Source organism: Rhincodon typus, chromosome 11, assembly GCF_021869965.1.
Source record: "Rhincodon typus isolate 14 chromosome 11, sRhiTyp1.1, whole genome shotgun sequence".
Taxonomy (NCBI): domain Eukaryota; kingdom Metazoa; phylum Chordata; class Chondrichthyes; order Orectolobiformes; family Rhincodontidae; genus Rhincodon; species Rhincodon typus.
This window is the reverse complement of record NC_063342.1, coordinates 23036556-23051228: the sequence shown is the minus strand read 5'-3', so window position 1 is coordinate 23051228 and position 14673 is coordinate 23036556. Positions and strand designations below refer to the sequence as shown.

The 14673-nt window shown below is 40.4% G+C and overlaps 1 protein-coding gene across 3 annotated transcripts in view; it reads left to right on the top strand.

The window, feature by feature from the left end:
• Positions 1-14673, top strand: part of urb1 (URB1 ribosome biogenesis homolog) — a 102567-nt gene that overhangs the window by 14984 nt on the left and 72910 nt on the right. For 2 of the 3 annotated variants that reach the window (XM_048603012.1, XM_048603013.1), the window contains exons 8-12: positions 3067-3262; positions 6617-6754; positions 8053-8226; positions 9619-9781; positions 10579-10701. In XM_048603012.1, coding sequence (XP_048458969.1) covers positions 3067-3262; positions 6617-6754; positions 8053-8226; positions 9619-9781; positions 10579-10701 — 794 coding nt within the window. Of the gene's footprint in view, positions 1-2149; positions 2896-3066; positions 3263-6616; positions 6755-8052; positions 8227-9618; positions 9782-10578; positions 10702-14673 lie in introns of those variants that run through there. The other variant, XM_048603014.1, reaches the window with a different exon arrangement.

Sequence of the window (14673 nt, the reverse complement as noted above, 5' to 3'; positions counted from 1 at the left end):
CTCTAGATTCATTCACTAAACAGAATTGGTTGGGAAGTGGTAGAAAACCAGTTGGATGGAGGCAGGACTGCTCCACTTCTGTATCAGAAAGTCCTGCTTTGGAGAGCTGCTGGCCAATCGGAGACTGACAGCTCTCCAGGACTGACCACCATTATTTACTGACTCCAGTATTGACCACTATGGGGAAACAATGGTGTTATCACTCAACTATTAATCCAGAAACTCAGCTAATATTCTGGGGACCAGGGTTTAAATCCCACCAAGGTAGATGGAGGAATTTGAATTCAATAAAATAAAATCTGGATTGAAGAATCTACTGATGACTGAGAAATCCATTGTCGATTGTTTGAAAACCCCATTTGGCTCACTGTTGTCCATCAGGGAAGGAAATCTGTCGTCCTCACCTAGTCTGGCTCACATGTGACCCCAGTCCTACAGCAATGTGGTTGACTCTCAACTACCCTCTGAAATGGCTTAGGAAGTCACTCAGTTGTATCAATTGCAACAAACTCTCAACAAAGAAATAAAACTGGATCGACCACCTGGCATCAACCTAGGCACCAGAATAGACAATGGCAAAAATAGCCCTTCGACCCTGCAAAGTCCACTTTACTAACATCTGGGGGCTAGTGCCAAAATTGGAAGAGCTTTCTTTACTCTTTCATGGGATGAGGGCGTCGCTGACTGGGCAGCATTTATTGCCCATCCCTGCAATTCAGAGTCAACCACATTGCTGTGGGTCTGGAGTCACATGTAGGCCAGACCAGGTAAGGATGGCAGTTTCCTTCCCTAAAGGACATTAGTGATCCAGATAGGTTTTTCCTGACAATCAACAATGGATTCATAGTCATCATTAGACTATGAATTCCAGATTTTTTAAATTGAATTCAAATTCTGCCATCTGCCGTGGCGGGATTCGAACTTGGGTCCCCAGAATGGTATCTGGGTCTCTGGATTAACAGTCCAGCGATAATACCACTAGGCCATTGCCTCCCTCACTGTGCTGTCTCACAGACTAGTCAAACAACAGCTTGACATAGTCATGCTCACGGAATCATACCTTACAATATCCCAGCCGCCACCGTCACCGTCCCTCGATATGTCCTGCCAGTAGGACAGACCCAGTAGAGGAGGAAGCACAGTGGTTTACAGTGGGGAGGGAGTTACCCTGGGAGTCTTCAATATTGACTCCAGACCCCATGAAGTCTCATGGCTTCAGGTTAAACATGAGCAAGGAAACTCCCACTGATCACCACATACCATTCTCTCTCAGTTGATGAATCAGTATTTCTCCATGTTGATGATGGCAAGGGTGCAAAATGTACTCTGGGTGGGGAATGTCAATGCCCACCACCAAGAGCTCAGCAGCAGCATTACTGATTCAGCGGGTTGGCTCACGAAGGACATAGCTGCTAGATTGAGTCTGTGGCAGGTGATAAGGAAACCAACAAGAGGGAAAATCATACTTGACCTCATCCTTATCAAGCTGCTAGCTTCAGATACATCAGTCTATGACTGTATCGTTAAGAGTGACCGCTGCACAATTCTTGTGGGAATGAAGCCCTGCCTTCATACTGAGAATATCCTCTGTCATGTTGTGTAGCATTATCAACGTGCTAAATGGGACAGACTTTAAACAGATCTAGCAGTTCAATGTAGGAGCAAATTACTGCAGATGCTGGAATCTGTACTGAAAATAAAAATGCTGGAAATCACAGCAGGACAGGCAGCATCCATGGAGAGAGAGCACCCTAACGTTTTGAGTCGAAATGACTCTTCATTAGAGCTCTGATGAAAAGTCATCTAGACTTGAAATGTTAGCTTGCTCTCTCCCCATGGATGCTGTCTGACCCACTGTGATTTCCAGCATTTTTTGTTTTCAGTCTAGCAACTCAAGACTGGGCACCCATGAGGCGTTGTGGACCATTAACAGCTGCAGAATAGTGCTGCATTACAAACTGGCCCACCATATCCCCTACTCAACCATTACCATCAAGCCAGGGGATCAACCCTGTTTCAATGAAGAGTGCAGGAGGTCATGCCAGAAGCGGCACTAGGCATACCTAAACACGAGGTGTGAACATGGTGAAGCTACCAAAGGATTACTTGCATGCCAGAAGTGATAGACAGAGCTAAGCGATCCCACAACCAATGGTTCAGATCTAAGCCCTGCAGTCCTGAATGTCGTGAATGGTGGTGGACAACGAAACAACCGACTAGAGGAGGAGGCGGCTTCACAAATATATCCATCCTCAATGATGGAAGAGACTATCACATCAGTGCAAACGATAGGGTTGAAACTTCAGCCAGAAGTGCTAAATGGATGATGGATCTCAGCCTCCTACAGTGATCCCCAGCATCATGAATACCAGTTTTCAGCCAATTTGATTCAGTCCATGTGATATCAAGAAACTGTTGGAGGCACTGGATTCTACAAAGGCTGTGGTCCCTGACAACATTCTGGCATTGGTACTGAAGACTTGTGGTCCAGAATTTGCTGCTTCCCAAGCCAACTTCATCCAATACAGTTATAACACTGGCATCTCAAGGCTGAAGGTTGACAAACTAGAGATGGTTAAAATTATGGAAGTTTCATGCCGAGTAGACACGAGGAGTTTTTCCACACATTGAGAAGAGCAAAACCAGAGGCTGCCAATTTAAGATAGCCACCAAGAAATAAATATGGAATTTAGAAAAATCATTACGCTGAGAGTGGTGCAAATGTGGAACTGGCTACCACAGAGAGTTGTTCAGGCAATAGTTTTTCTTTCTGGTGGCACTTGGGTTCATGGAGTTAAGGTAACAGAGCATGGTATTTCTATTTGGCCTTGTCTTCACCAAGTACTTTGCCTCGGATTGTAACACATCTTGGCTTGACTTCTCAGATTATTGGAGGTACGTGTTATAATGCAAAAAGTGGTCACTAAGTTAATAGGATGTGTTTTAATATAGTTTGTACATCATCCTTGAACTTGTTGTTATTCATTAACAAATCATTTACAGGTCTTTCAAAAATCACTGGAATTATTTTCTTCTTTTAATTGTCGGCTGTGTTTACCCATGCAGGGGAGGAAACGTAGTACTGCTGAGATTTCTCCTGGGCTTAAAAACAGCCACAGAAGATGAGCTGGTGGCTGATCTGATGGTGAACATCTTCAAAGTGTGCCCTGATTTATTAAGCAGATTCTTCCAAGAAACACAGTATTCCTTTGTCCCTAGACTTAAGACGGCCTGGCTAGATAACATCAAACTACTCCGAAAGGTAAGGTACAACTAACTTGCGCAATGCTTTCATACTTAGTTTGTATTGTAACGTATTGGAAGATTAAACATCTAATTGCTTAGACTGTCTTAAAATGTTTGTTATCGTAATCATCCAGTTTCTTAGATTATATTACTTATAAGTATGGCTTTTAAGTTATAGGTTAAAGTGTTAAATATACTATTGTTAAATATACAAAGGAAATGTCTGTTCAAGAAACTGATAAACAACCTGAATGTAAAAGCAAATCAAACAGTCCTAGATTTCATTAATGTCTAAAATATATCGAAGATCTGCGGATGCTGGAGATTCTGAAACAAACAAAACGGAACATGCCGGAGAAATTCAGTGGATCTGATAACATTTGTGTAAGGAAAATAGAGTTAACATTTCAAGTTCAGAGACCCTGCTTCAGAACTGAAGGCAGATAGAAGAAGGTAGTATTTATGCTGATTTTAGGGCAGCACGGTGGCTCAGTGGTTAGCACTGCTGCCTCACAGCACCAGGGACCCGGGTTCAATTCCACCCTCGGGCGACTGTCTGTGTGGAGTTTGCACATTCTCCCCGTGTCTGCGTGGGTTTCCTCCGGGTACTCCAGTTTCCTTCCACAGTCCAAAGATGTGCGGGTTAGGTGGATTGGCCATGCTAAATTGCCCGTAGTGTTCAGGGGTCTGTAGATTAGGTGGGTTATGAGGGATGGGTCAGCGTGGACTTGTTGGGCCGAAGGGCCTGTTTTCCACACTGTAGGGATTCTATGAATTCTATGATATAGAGGTGTGGGGTGGGAGGTAATAGAAGGGAGCAGATATCTGGAGACGGAGACCAGAGAGAGAGAGAGAAAAATGGGGTAGGTAGACAAAGGGATTGTTGGCAGTAAGCCGGGGAAGAAGAAAAGCTAGATAGGTGACAGTGGAGAGTATGAGTCATGGAAAATGGGTTGCTATGCTGAAAGCAACTCATTTCATGACAGGACCTGGAGTTGTGGAGGTGGATAATAGACATAGTAGGAGGTGTTCATGCTTTGAAATTGTTAAGCTCAGTGTTGAGTTCTGAAGGCTGTAAGGCACCTAATTGGAGGATGAGGTGTTGTTCCTCCAACTTCTGTTGAGTTTTACTAGAGCACTGTCGCAGGCCTGAGACAGAAATGTTGGTGTGGGTCACAGTAGTGTATTGAAGTGGCAGGCAGTGGGAAGCTCGGATCATTTTTACAGAGAAAATATGGGTGTTCTGCAAAGCAGTCGTTCAGTCTGCATTCAGTTTTCCCAGTATAGAGACTGCTTTGTGAGCAGAAAATACAGTAGACTAGATTCAACGAAGTGCAGGTAAATTGTTGCATCACCTGGAAGGTGTGCTTTGGGTGTTGGATGCAGAGGAGTCAAATTCGCAAGTGTTGCACCTTCAGTGTTGCGTGAGGAGGTATGGTGGGGGTGTGAGGAGGTGTTGGGAATGGTGGAGGAGTGGACCAGGAGTCCCAGAGGGAACTGTCTAAGAAATGCTGACAAATGAGGGGAGGGATACGTGTCTGGTGGTGGCATCCCAATGGAGGTGACAGAAATGGCAGTTTATGATCTTTTTGATGCGGAGACTGGTGGTGTGGAAAGTGCATTCATCCAGGCAAGTGGAGAGTATTCCATCATACTCCTGACTTGTGCTTGTAGATGGTGGACAGGCCTTGGAGAGTCAGGAGATAAGTTACTCGCTGCAGGATTCCTAGCCTCTGATCTACTCGGCTAACCACTGTTTATATGACTAGTCCAGTTCAGTTTCTCATCAGTGTTAAGCCCCAAGATGTTAATAGTAGGAGATTCAGTGAAGGTAACACCATTGAATGTCAAAGGACGATTGTTAGATTGGTCACCTTGAATGAGAGATATTGTCTGACATCTGTGTGGCACAAATGCTTTCTGCCACTTTTCACCCTTACCCTGGATATTGTCCAGGTATTGCTGCATTTGGACTTGGACTGTTTCAGTGTCCAAGGAGTTGCTCAATGTGCTGAACATTTTTCAATCTTTGAACATCCCCACTTCTGGCCTTAAAATGGAGGGAGCGTCATTGATAATGCATCAGAAGGTGGTTAGGTCTAGGACACTACCCTGAGGATCCCTTGCAGAGATGCCCTGAAGATGAGATGGCTGACCTCCCATAACAATCATCATTCTTTGTGCCAGGTGTGGCTCCAACCAATGAAGAATTTCCCTCTGTTTCCCATCATTCTAGTTTGGCTAGGGCTGCTTGATGCTGTACTCATTCAAATGTCGCCTTGATGTCAAGGGCAGTTAGTCGTATCTCACTTCTGGAATTCAGTATTTTTGTCCATGTTTGAGCCATGGCTGTAATGAGGTCAGGAGCTGAATGGCCCTGACTTACTGCATAAGTGAGCAGATTATTGCTGTGCAGGTACTGCTTGATAGCACTGTTGATGACACATTCTGTCACTTTACTGATGTGAATATTGCACAATTATTGGCTCCTTGATGACTTTCTGACTTCACAACTGCTGCACAGCAAGACTTCCCCTTGACTTGCTACCTGACTTAAACTGCAAGCTGAAAAGGAAAAGACTTGCACAGAGGTTGCTAGATTTTTGTGGGCAGCTCTCTTCAAGATCAGTAGCAAGGATCCATATTTTGATTTTCCTTTTGAAATTGAGGCCAGTATTTAGTGTATCCTAGAGTTTAAACAAAGAGAAAATCTCAGTATTCAAATAATGGTGCCCACTGCTGTGCAATATTGTTTTCAGAAACGCAAATTAGTAACATGTGTGCATGAGTGAAATCTTTTTAACATGGTGCATCAAAGTCAAAAAATAATCTCAGTGCCCATAAATAGTCTCAGCCCAGGACAAAATTGGACTACTATGCATAAAAGATGAATAGTGCTCTGTGCAGAGCAAACTGTCTCCACCTTAGAGCTTTTCAAAGTTAAAATCGTTGTGCCCTTAACTGCAAGGGTGATTTTAATTGGGCCCTTCCAATCTTTTGCAATAACTGGTGTGTGGTTGAATGAGAACTTTAGTGTTGCCGTGTAGCCACACTGCCCACAGCAAACATTTGCTAAAACAGCAGATTTTCTTTAAGACAGCAAACTTCAAATGAGCAAATTCACAGATCTGCTGTTTGAAATGTGCCGTTTTGTCATCGTAGGTTTTGGCAACAAATGGGGAAAGTAGTTTGTTGACAAGCAAACTTGTGATATTTATGGTCATTTTTAATATCTTTAATATCTAACATTGTAGTATTTATTTAAAACTAAACTGGTAATGTATCCTATTAATAAATTATATGCCCAACAAAAAACTCGATCATGGATAATCTTCATATTGTCCTTTTATACTTTCAACCTCTATTTTAGATTTACGAGGCTCAACCAGAGATTTCCAATGCCTTCAAGACGAAGGAGTTCATCCCAATTCCCCGCCTCCTCCCTATGGTGATGATTACAACAGTACCTCCAGTGGCTACTAAGGCTATGTTTACTCAGGGACTCAATGTAAGGGAAACCACTATTTAATATTTATTTGTTTCTTTAAATGAAAAAAATCAGAATATGAACAAAATATATGTAGAAAGACAAATTATTGCAAACCCTCTATATCAAGTATGGGGAGGTGATGGCCCAGTGATATTATCATTGGACTGGTAATCCAGAGACCCAGATAATATTTTAGAGTTCCAGGTTCAAATCCCGCCATGGCAGATGGTGGAATTTGAATTCAATGAATATCTTGAATTAAGAATCTAATGATAACCGTGAATCCATTGTCGATTGTCAGGAAAAGCCCGTCTGGTTCACTAATATCCTTACCTGGTCTGGCTGACGTGTGACTCCAGTCCTACAGCAATATGGTTGATTCTTAACTGTCCTCTAAGTATTTGGGTTAGGCAATAAATGCTGCCTAGCCAGTGACGCCCTCATCCCATCAATGAATAAAGAAAAGCAGTTTTACTGCTTACCCACGAAGCTGGATTCCTTTATAACATAATGAAAGAGCCAGGTAAATTCAACATCAGGTGTAATAAAGGACAGGACTGGAATGCGTTTGGCCAGTCTTATAAACAAATGGCTCATCAATCGCACACATTCTCATAAAAGCATGGAAAGGTACAGGACAGATTGTAAAACTTAGCCTGTTATAACTGGATTTATAATCATGAGGACTAGAAAGATAGACAAGGATGTGCCACTGCACATATATAAGGAGTGGATTGGAATTGGCTGCATGCATCAATATGTCAAATACTTATGTAAACCTGACTGAAGTTGTTTGTGGCCATTGTAGAAATTGTTATTCATTGTTAGAGTATTTAATAACTTGCAAAGTTTTCAAACTAAACTTAACAAAATAATTTTACTAGTCAGTGAGCACTGGAAGTGGGCCCAGATTTTGCTGCTGTTTACACAAAATAAGTGATTTGCTTGGAGGGATTTGAGCTAATTCTCTTGGCACAAACCGAAGGGATGAATGGGTCCAATGTGCCATAGGTGTCTTTCTGTACTGTATTGTAACGCTTTTCATGTCTGAGACTTCGATGTAATCTGCTTTTACTCAGCACAAGCCTGTCTATTGTGGGAGTTTTATTTTTGTGAGGAATGCAGAAGGAAAGGAAAAAGGAGGGACTCTTGGCCACTGGCCTGTGGAACTTCAGACTGTTAGGCTTGCTTTCCCTCTTTGTCATTTTCTGCACTTATTTCCTTTATTTTAATCAATGCTGCCAACTGTTTTCTTATTGACATCATAACACCATACAAATGAAAGCAAATTTAATCAATTCTCTCGTTATTTTCAGTTTACAAACAAAGTAGTCCAACATACTACCTTCTCCTTGCTTGCATATGTTCTGAAGAGGGCTCTCAACAACATTGAGTACTGCCTGAATGTGGAAGTGTGGGAAAACTCTGATATTTACACTCCTGGTGCAATGGAGGATTTTGCACAACAGTTCAAAGAGAATCTCAGCAAGGTACTTAGCACTGCAGCCACATCATGACATTTACGTTTCACAAACTGCATTTGGCGGGCTTGGAGTTTGGTTATGACTTGAACTTATGTGGTATCTTTTGAAGTAGACAACCCTTAATGTTATTTACAAAAGTAAAAGGAAAGGATGAAATAGAAGCAGCAAAGAAACAGATACTGTTATGACACAGATACCAAGCCAGACCAAATCAGAGTGGCTAACACTGGATATTGCAACATAGTGAAATTAAAACATGCAATGTTCCTCAAAGTTACCTAATTGTTCCTAACTAGATTTTATGAATAACCAATATCAGACATCAAGTTTATAGCTTAAACAGAATATACTGATTTATTATTAATACTGTAACTTTAACAAAAGGAAGTTGAACAACAAGATAAAATAAAAATTATTGGAGAAACTCAGCAGGTCTTACAGCATTTATGGAGAAAATTGGGTTCAGTGATCGTTCTTCAGAACTGTTCTCGAGACTCTCCTTCCACAATCATTAGAGGAAGTGAGTTCCAAAGACTCGGTCCTCCCCTCATCTGCCTTAAATAGGCAGTCCCCTATTTTTAAACTGTGACCCCTAGTTCTAGAATCTTACACAAGATGAATCATCCTGTCCAGCCCCTGCAGTCTCTCGAAATCGAGGTTGACATCTGTCCAGCTAGGTGAGTGTTCTGATGACTAAGGAGCCCAATTTGGGATTCACAAGTAAAATCATCCTTTCCACATGCACGCTTTCAAGAACCCTCAGGATCAAGAAGTCTCTTCCTTTTCCAAACTGCAGTGGATAGAAGCCCAGCCTATCCAACCTTTCCTCATATGACAAACTGTTCATTCCAGTTGTTAGTCTGGCAAACTTTCTCTGACTGCTTCCAATGCGATTACAATTTAAATCAGGAGGTCAATCCTCCTAATCTCGGACTCATTCTTCTCTTTCTGAAAGTGAATGTAAAATTCAGTCATTATGATTGCTGCTCCCAAGGTTTAATTACTTCTGCATAAAAGCAGGCCCAGTACAATTTAGCCTGCTCTTTGCCTTCAGAGAATCCATTTTGGAAACACTCTGTTGTGTAGGCTACCTTCTCCAAATCTGAATTTTCCAATCTATTGCAGATTAAAAATTGAAATATATTCACATCGATTTGCAGTTTTACAGATTGCCTCTAGAAGCACTGATCTAATCATTCTAATCCTTTAGAATGAATATTATCACAATATTATGATAGATTCATAGTGATTACCGTCAGTAAAGTCAATTTTTTAATTTACTCATTGCTAAGTTTCTATAAAATTCAGATTTGCAAAACATATACAGACTTAACTTTAGAAATATGGAACTCTCATGGAATTCCTATACTGTTCTGTGCCCTTTTTCTTCTGATACAGCATTTACCAGACATGAATAGCATTGTGGCTACATGGCAATCTTTGTTAAAGAACAAAGAAAAGGAAGAGGATGGAAAAGAAAAGCAGGGAGATGAGAAAAACACAAAACGCACCAGTGCAGCAAAGCAAGCAAATGAGATTTCAGTTCTTACAGAACACCACGGTAACTTTTTTTTTCTCAGAATAGGAAGTTATAGGAAATTGTGTGGTTTAAATTTTGAAAAATCAATGGGCCAGAATTTACTGTCAAAATAGTGTTTTGTGAATAATGAACATTTTTATTAAAGTGCAAGTACGCAAACAACTTGCAGCAAGAAACAAATACCCCATAACTGAGTCACTCGGAAGTTGCAGGATAATTTGCACCACTCCGCTATTAACTTTAAGAAAGCCATGACATTCTTTGCTTAGTCTCCCCATGGTTTTCATAGAGTTGCTTTATGCATTAACTGAACATTAAACTTAGCACATGGGATTAAATCTAATAATAATAATTTATAATCTTTTTCATGACATGGTAATTGATAATGATGGTCAACCAATCTCATTTCTGCAGGTAGCAAAGTGAAAAACGTGGAGTCTCCTTCCTTCAGTGAATTGTTGGTAATTTGAAGTGTGTCAAATTTTAAGATTTAAAACCATTTTAATTTCTCTCTCTGTCTCTCAACTCAGTCTTACTGACTCAATATTCCTTTTTCTTTATCTGATATAGTATTGTCACCAATTCATAATCCAAGTTTACATGTTTGTCTCGATCTTTAAAACTCAATGAGATGGTAAGACTAAATTGAGAGAGAGAGTGAAATTAAAATGGTTTTAATTTTTAAAATCTCACTACAATTCACTGAAGGAGGGAGACTCCATATCAAATACTTTTGATAATAATAAATGCTTCGTCTGTGCATTTAATAAAATACATTCTGGTAAGCCCAGCTTCACATTTCAAGTCTTTTCCTTTAGGTGAAGATGATGCTGAGACCACAGTTCTGAAGGCAGTTGTGCTCCAGGTTATGTGTCTTTACCAGAAAGTGGTCCCTCATATGGTTTCACAGTGTGCATTTGATTTCAGTAAATTGCTTAAAGGTATGTAAATATTATTATAATATTGTGCAAAGCTGCATAGTTAATAGAAGCATGCTGTTTGCCAACAACCGGTTTGAAAAGTAGAACTGGGGGGATTCAAATTAAATGCATTAACTTACTGTAAGTTGCTTTGTTCCCGTTCATGTGTAGTTATCTATGTGGTAGGACATGACTAGTTTTATATGAATATCTGGTACCTTATTTTTATATATATTCATTCCCTGCATGTGGGCTTCACTAGCAAGACCAAATTTGTTGTTAAAACTGAATTGTTCTCAGGAAGATGGTGTGACCCACTTTGAACAGCTGTACAATGTGATTAAGTTACTTCAGCATTGCCATTAAGGAGAAAATGCCAGGATTTTGGTCTAGAGCTACAGTAGAGGAAAGGCAGTATATTTCTTCTGAGTAAAGGGTAAATGTAGCATATGGCATGTGCCAAAGAAGCAAAATCATCGTTACATCAGATCACATGGAACTGGATCTGTAGGGATCAAGGTTAGATGTCCTGTCTTACCATTTTTTGTGTGGGTCTGTGTTCAACAAAGCATGCTTCTGTTCACTCACAAGTGTGAAAATTTCACATTATGACATATTGGCAATGGTGATCGCACTCATAGAAACAGATGAGCAGTAAGACCCTGAAGTGAAGACTAGTGATGGTAAGCATGATCAAGTGTGTCACCTGCAGAGACCTATTATTTGGCCTGCTGACACTCCACTCACACCATTTGTATGATCTTTTGATCTCTCTGTTTGTAAAGTCTGTGTCTGGGTGCTCTCTTCACTTCACCTGATGAAGGGCAGCACTCCAAAAGCTTGTGATTTCAAATAAACCTGTTGGACTATAATCTGATGTCATGTGACTTTTGACATTGTCTGCCCCAGTCCAACACCAGCACCTCCACATCATGGTAAACATGAGGTCAGCCCAGTGAACCAAAACTAGAGGTGGGGAATATACTGGGACTGAACTCGGTGTGTTGGGGCAGGCTAATGACAGACTTAGAGACATGCCTAGATGCTGAGCAGTGGACATAAAAGCCTGCACAAAAGCTGAAGAAAGTGCAGGAGAAAGCCTGTGGCAGTGTTTGCTATTAACAACAAGAAAAAGTCAATTGGGCACAATAGGTAAAGTACGAGTAGTTCTGCTATTACGTGTGTTTTGTCAATGTGAATTGGCTATAACGCAATTGACAAATTAGTGATCGTTGTTTGGATAACATGAGCTTTCTGCTGTACTGGTATAGTGATTTTCTATAGGGATCTCCTATAGCATGATTTTCTATAGTGTAATTCTCTACGCTCCAGTCACACAGGAACGCAACTATCACATTGTACCAGAACTACCTGTATAACAGAAACAAAATACTTAAGTACTTACAAAGCTGGGAAGGAAGAAACAAACACTCAGAAAATACATCGACGACAAAAACACCATACAATTTCATTTTTGTATTTTTCATTGTACACTAAAATGGGGAGCAAACTATTTTAAAACTAAGGACTGTGAAAGGAATTGCTGCACGCTTTCAAAACGAGTTGTTGAAACTGCTGCTTTGTTGAACCAGGATGTATGCAGAGTGAGATTTGACCGACCACAATTAGCTGATTGGTTTATGCAATTGTGACCAGTCATGGATGCCAAAGGTCATCAGCCTGATGACAACTGTCTGTTTCATTCATGGGCAGTTAAATAGCTTGAGGTTGTGAATCATACAAGGGGAAGTCTTTGCTCTGCTAGAAGAGCAGATTCTTCTGTGTCTTTCTCTCTCAAATAAAAATGCCTGAAGAAAACCAGTTTTACTCCCACCAGTTGCTCTGAGCTGATGCCAGATTTAACTAGTAAATAAGCAACTTTGTAGTTAGTGTACCAGTTGCTTTGTGTCTCCTGCAAAGAAGTCAATGAACTAGGAAAAGAAAGATTAAAGAACAAAAAAAGTTCCTACTATCTCTTAAAGAGCAAAAAACCCTGGCTAGCTCAGAGTAACATCTCAATGAACTTTGAACTGTGTTTCCTAACTTTCTTTCTCTCCACCCACAAACAATTTGTTTTTGTCTGTGTCAGTATTTAGGACTTCTAACTGATATTTTAACTGATTAATCATGACTTTTTAATTGCGATTAGAATTTACTTGATTGTAATAAATAGTTCTTGTTAAGTACAGGAACCTGCTCAGTGTTTCCTGTTAACTTGATTTAATCAAACATTTACTTTTAGGGACTTTGCATTCTTTGATTTGTGGTGACCCTGTAAGTTGAGAATTAGAGCATTTTCCCAAGTGGGTTCTAACACCAAAAAAAGAAATGATTCAAATCAAATAGAAACTCCACCTCCGGGAACGGGAGAGTCACGAGAGCAAAGATATAGACTGTGGTTAAGCTGCAACAGTAATGCATAAGGAAGTTTCAGTTAGCTGAAGAAGTTTCTTCCAGAGTGGATTCCTGGATCACTGCTAGGAAGCAAGATCTAACCTTGTGCTCCCAAGGAAACGATGAGCGCGTACATACAACATGCCTTGTGTGAGAACTGAGAATGTTGCAGATTAGACCCTCAAGCACAAAAGACCTGTTTTGGGGGTGGTGGAGGGAGTGGAGTAAAGACCTGTGTATTCATGATTAAATATTAATGGTGAAAAGAGGTATGATAAAAGAATTGGGATAAGATATAGATCAAAGAGAATTGCTCCTTAAAGTATAGCTACTGACCATAATGTGTGAGAGGAGCTAGGTCATTATGACAAGATCACATGGAACTGGAGTCTGAGCCTGTAGGGCTCCAAGTAAAATTTCCTGTCTTACTATGCTCACAACGTACTTTACATTAAATAAAACCTGTTGTTGTTCACTCCTAAGTGTGTGGATCGCAATCTGCAAAGGGAACCTTTGGGAGTTCTCATGCACTTGCTGCTCTTGTTTTTCTAGGTGGTAGAACTTATGGGTTTAGGAGATGCTGTTTAGGATGCTTTGGCCAGTTGCTTCAGTGTATCTGGCATATGATACACCCTGAAGGAAGAGTGTACCAGCAGTGAAGCAATTGAATGCATAAGATGGTGGATGCTTTACTCAAAGATGCATTGAACATTTTAAAAACAAAGTACTGATTACATGCAGGGTGTTGTTTATATCCAGGTATTTGACAAATGTATATACTCCTAGGAGTAAGGCAGCCTGTTTTACAATTAACTGAATTGTCTCTGTTGATTATTGAAGCCTAATGGCGGATTACAGATGTTGGAGAGCCTCGCTTATTGGGATCATGTATCAGGAAATCAATAGCACTCCTAAGATTTTCCATTTTTAGTTGAAGAACATTGATTACTTTTAGGCACAGGTACTAGCTGTTGATTTGTATAGTCAAAATGGGTTTAATGAATATTTTCTAGCCAGTTTAGCGATACACTACTGAGCTACATAATTTGAAGGTTGATTAAAGTAGAGAGCTGCAAATTAAGACAAGAAGTGAAGACAAAAATTGATGGAGGCTGTTTACTACATTAGACTTCACCAGTGCCCCTCACATATAGGATATGGGTTGGAATCCGGCTCGGATTAATAAATGAAACGCCCCTTTTTTCTGCAATAATCCAAACTGAAATTGGTTTGGGATGTCTCGTTTCAATTACAGGTGGCTCTTTTTACAAAGCGCTGATCTATTTCCAACTTGGCACCAATTAACCTTCATTTAGAGACGGAAACCGTAAAGAAGTCAGTGTTATTTCATGCTATCACTGAGTAGATGAATTGTTCCATTCTGCAACAACAGCATGACTTAATAAATGATCCCAACAAGGCCTCACAGATGAATCTAATGTATGATGTCTGTATATTATTTCCTTTATTCATATCCAGTGAGCAAATTAGAGAGAGTGCAGAAAAAGTCGCCAGGATATTGTCTGGGTGGGAGTGATTCAGCAGTGCTTAAAAGGGTGGTAGACAATGGATCCTTCAAGATATTCAAGAACTATTTAG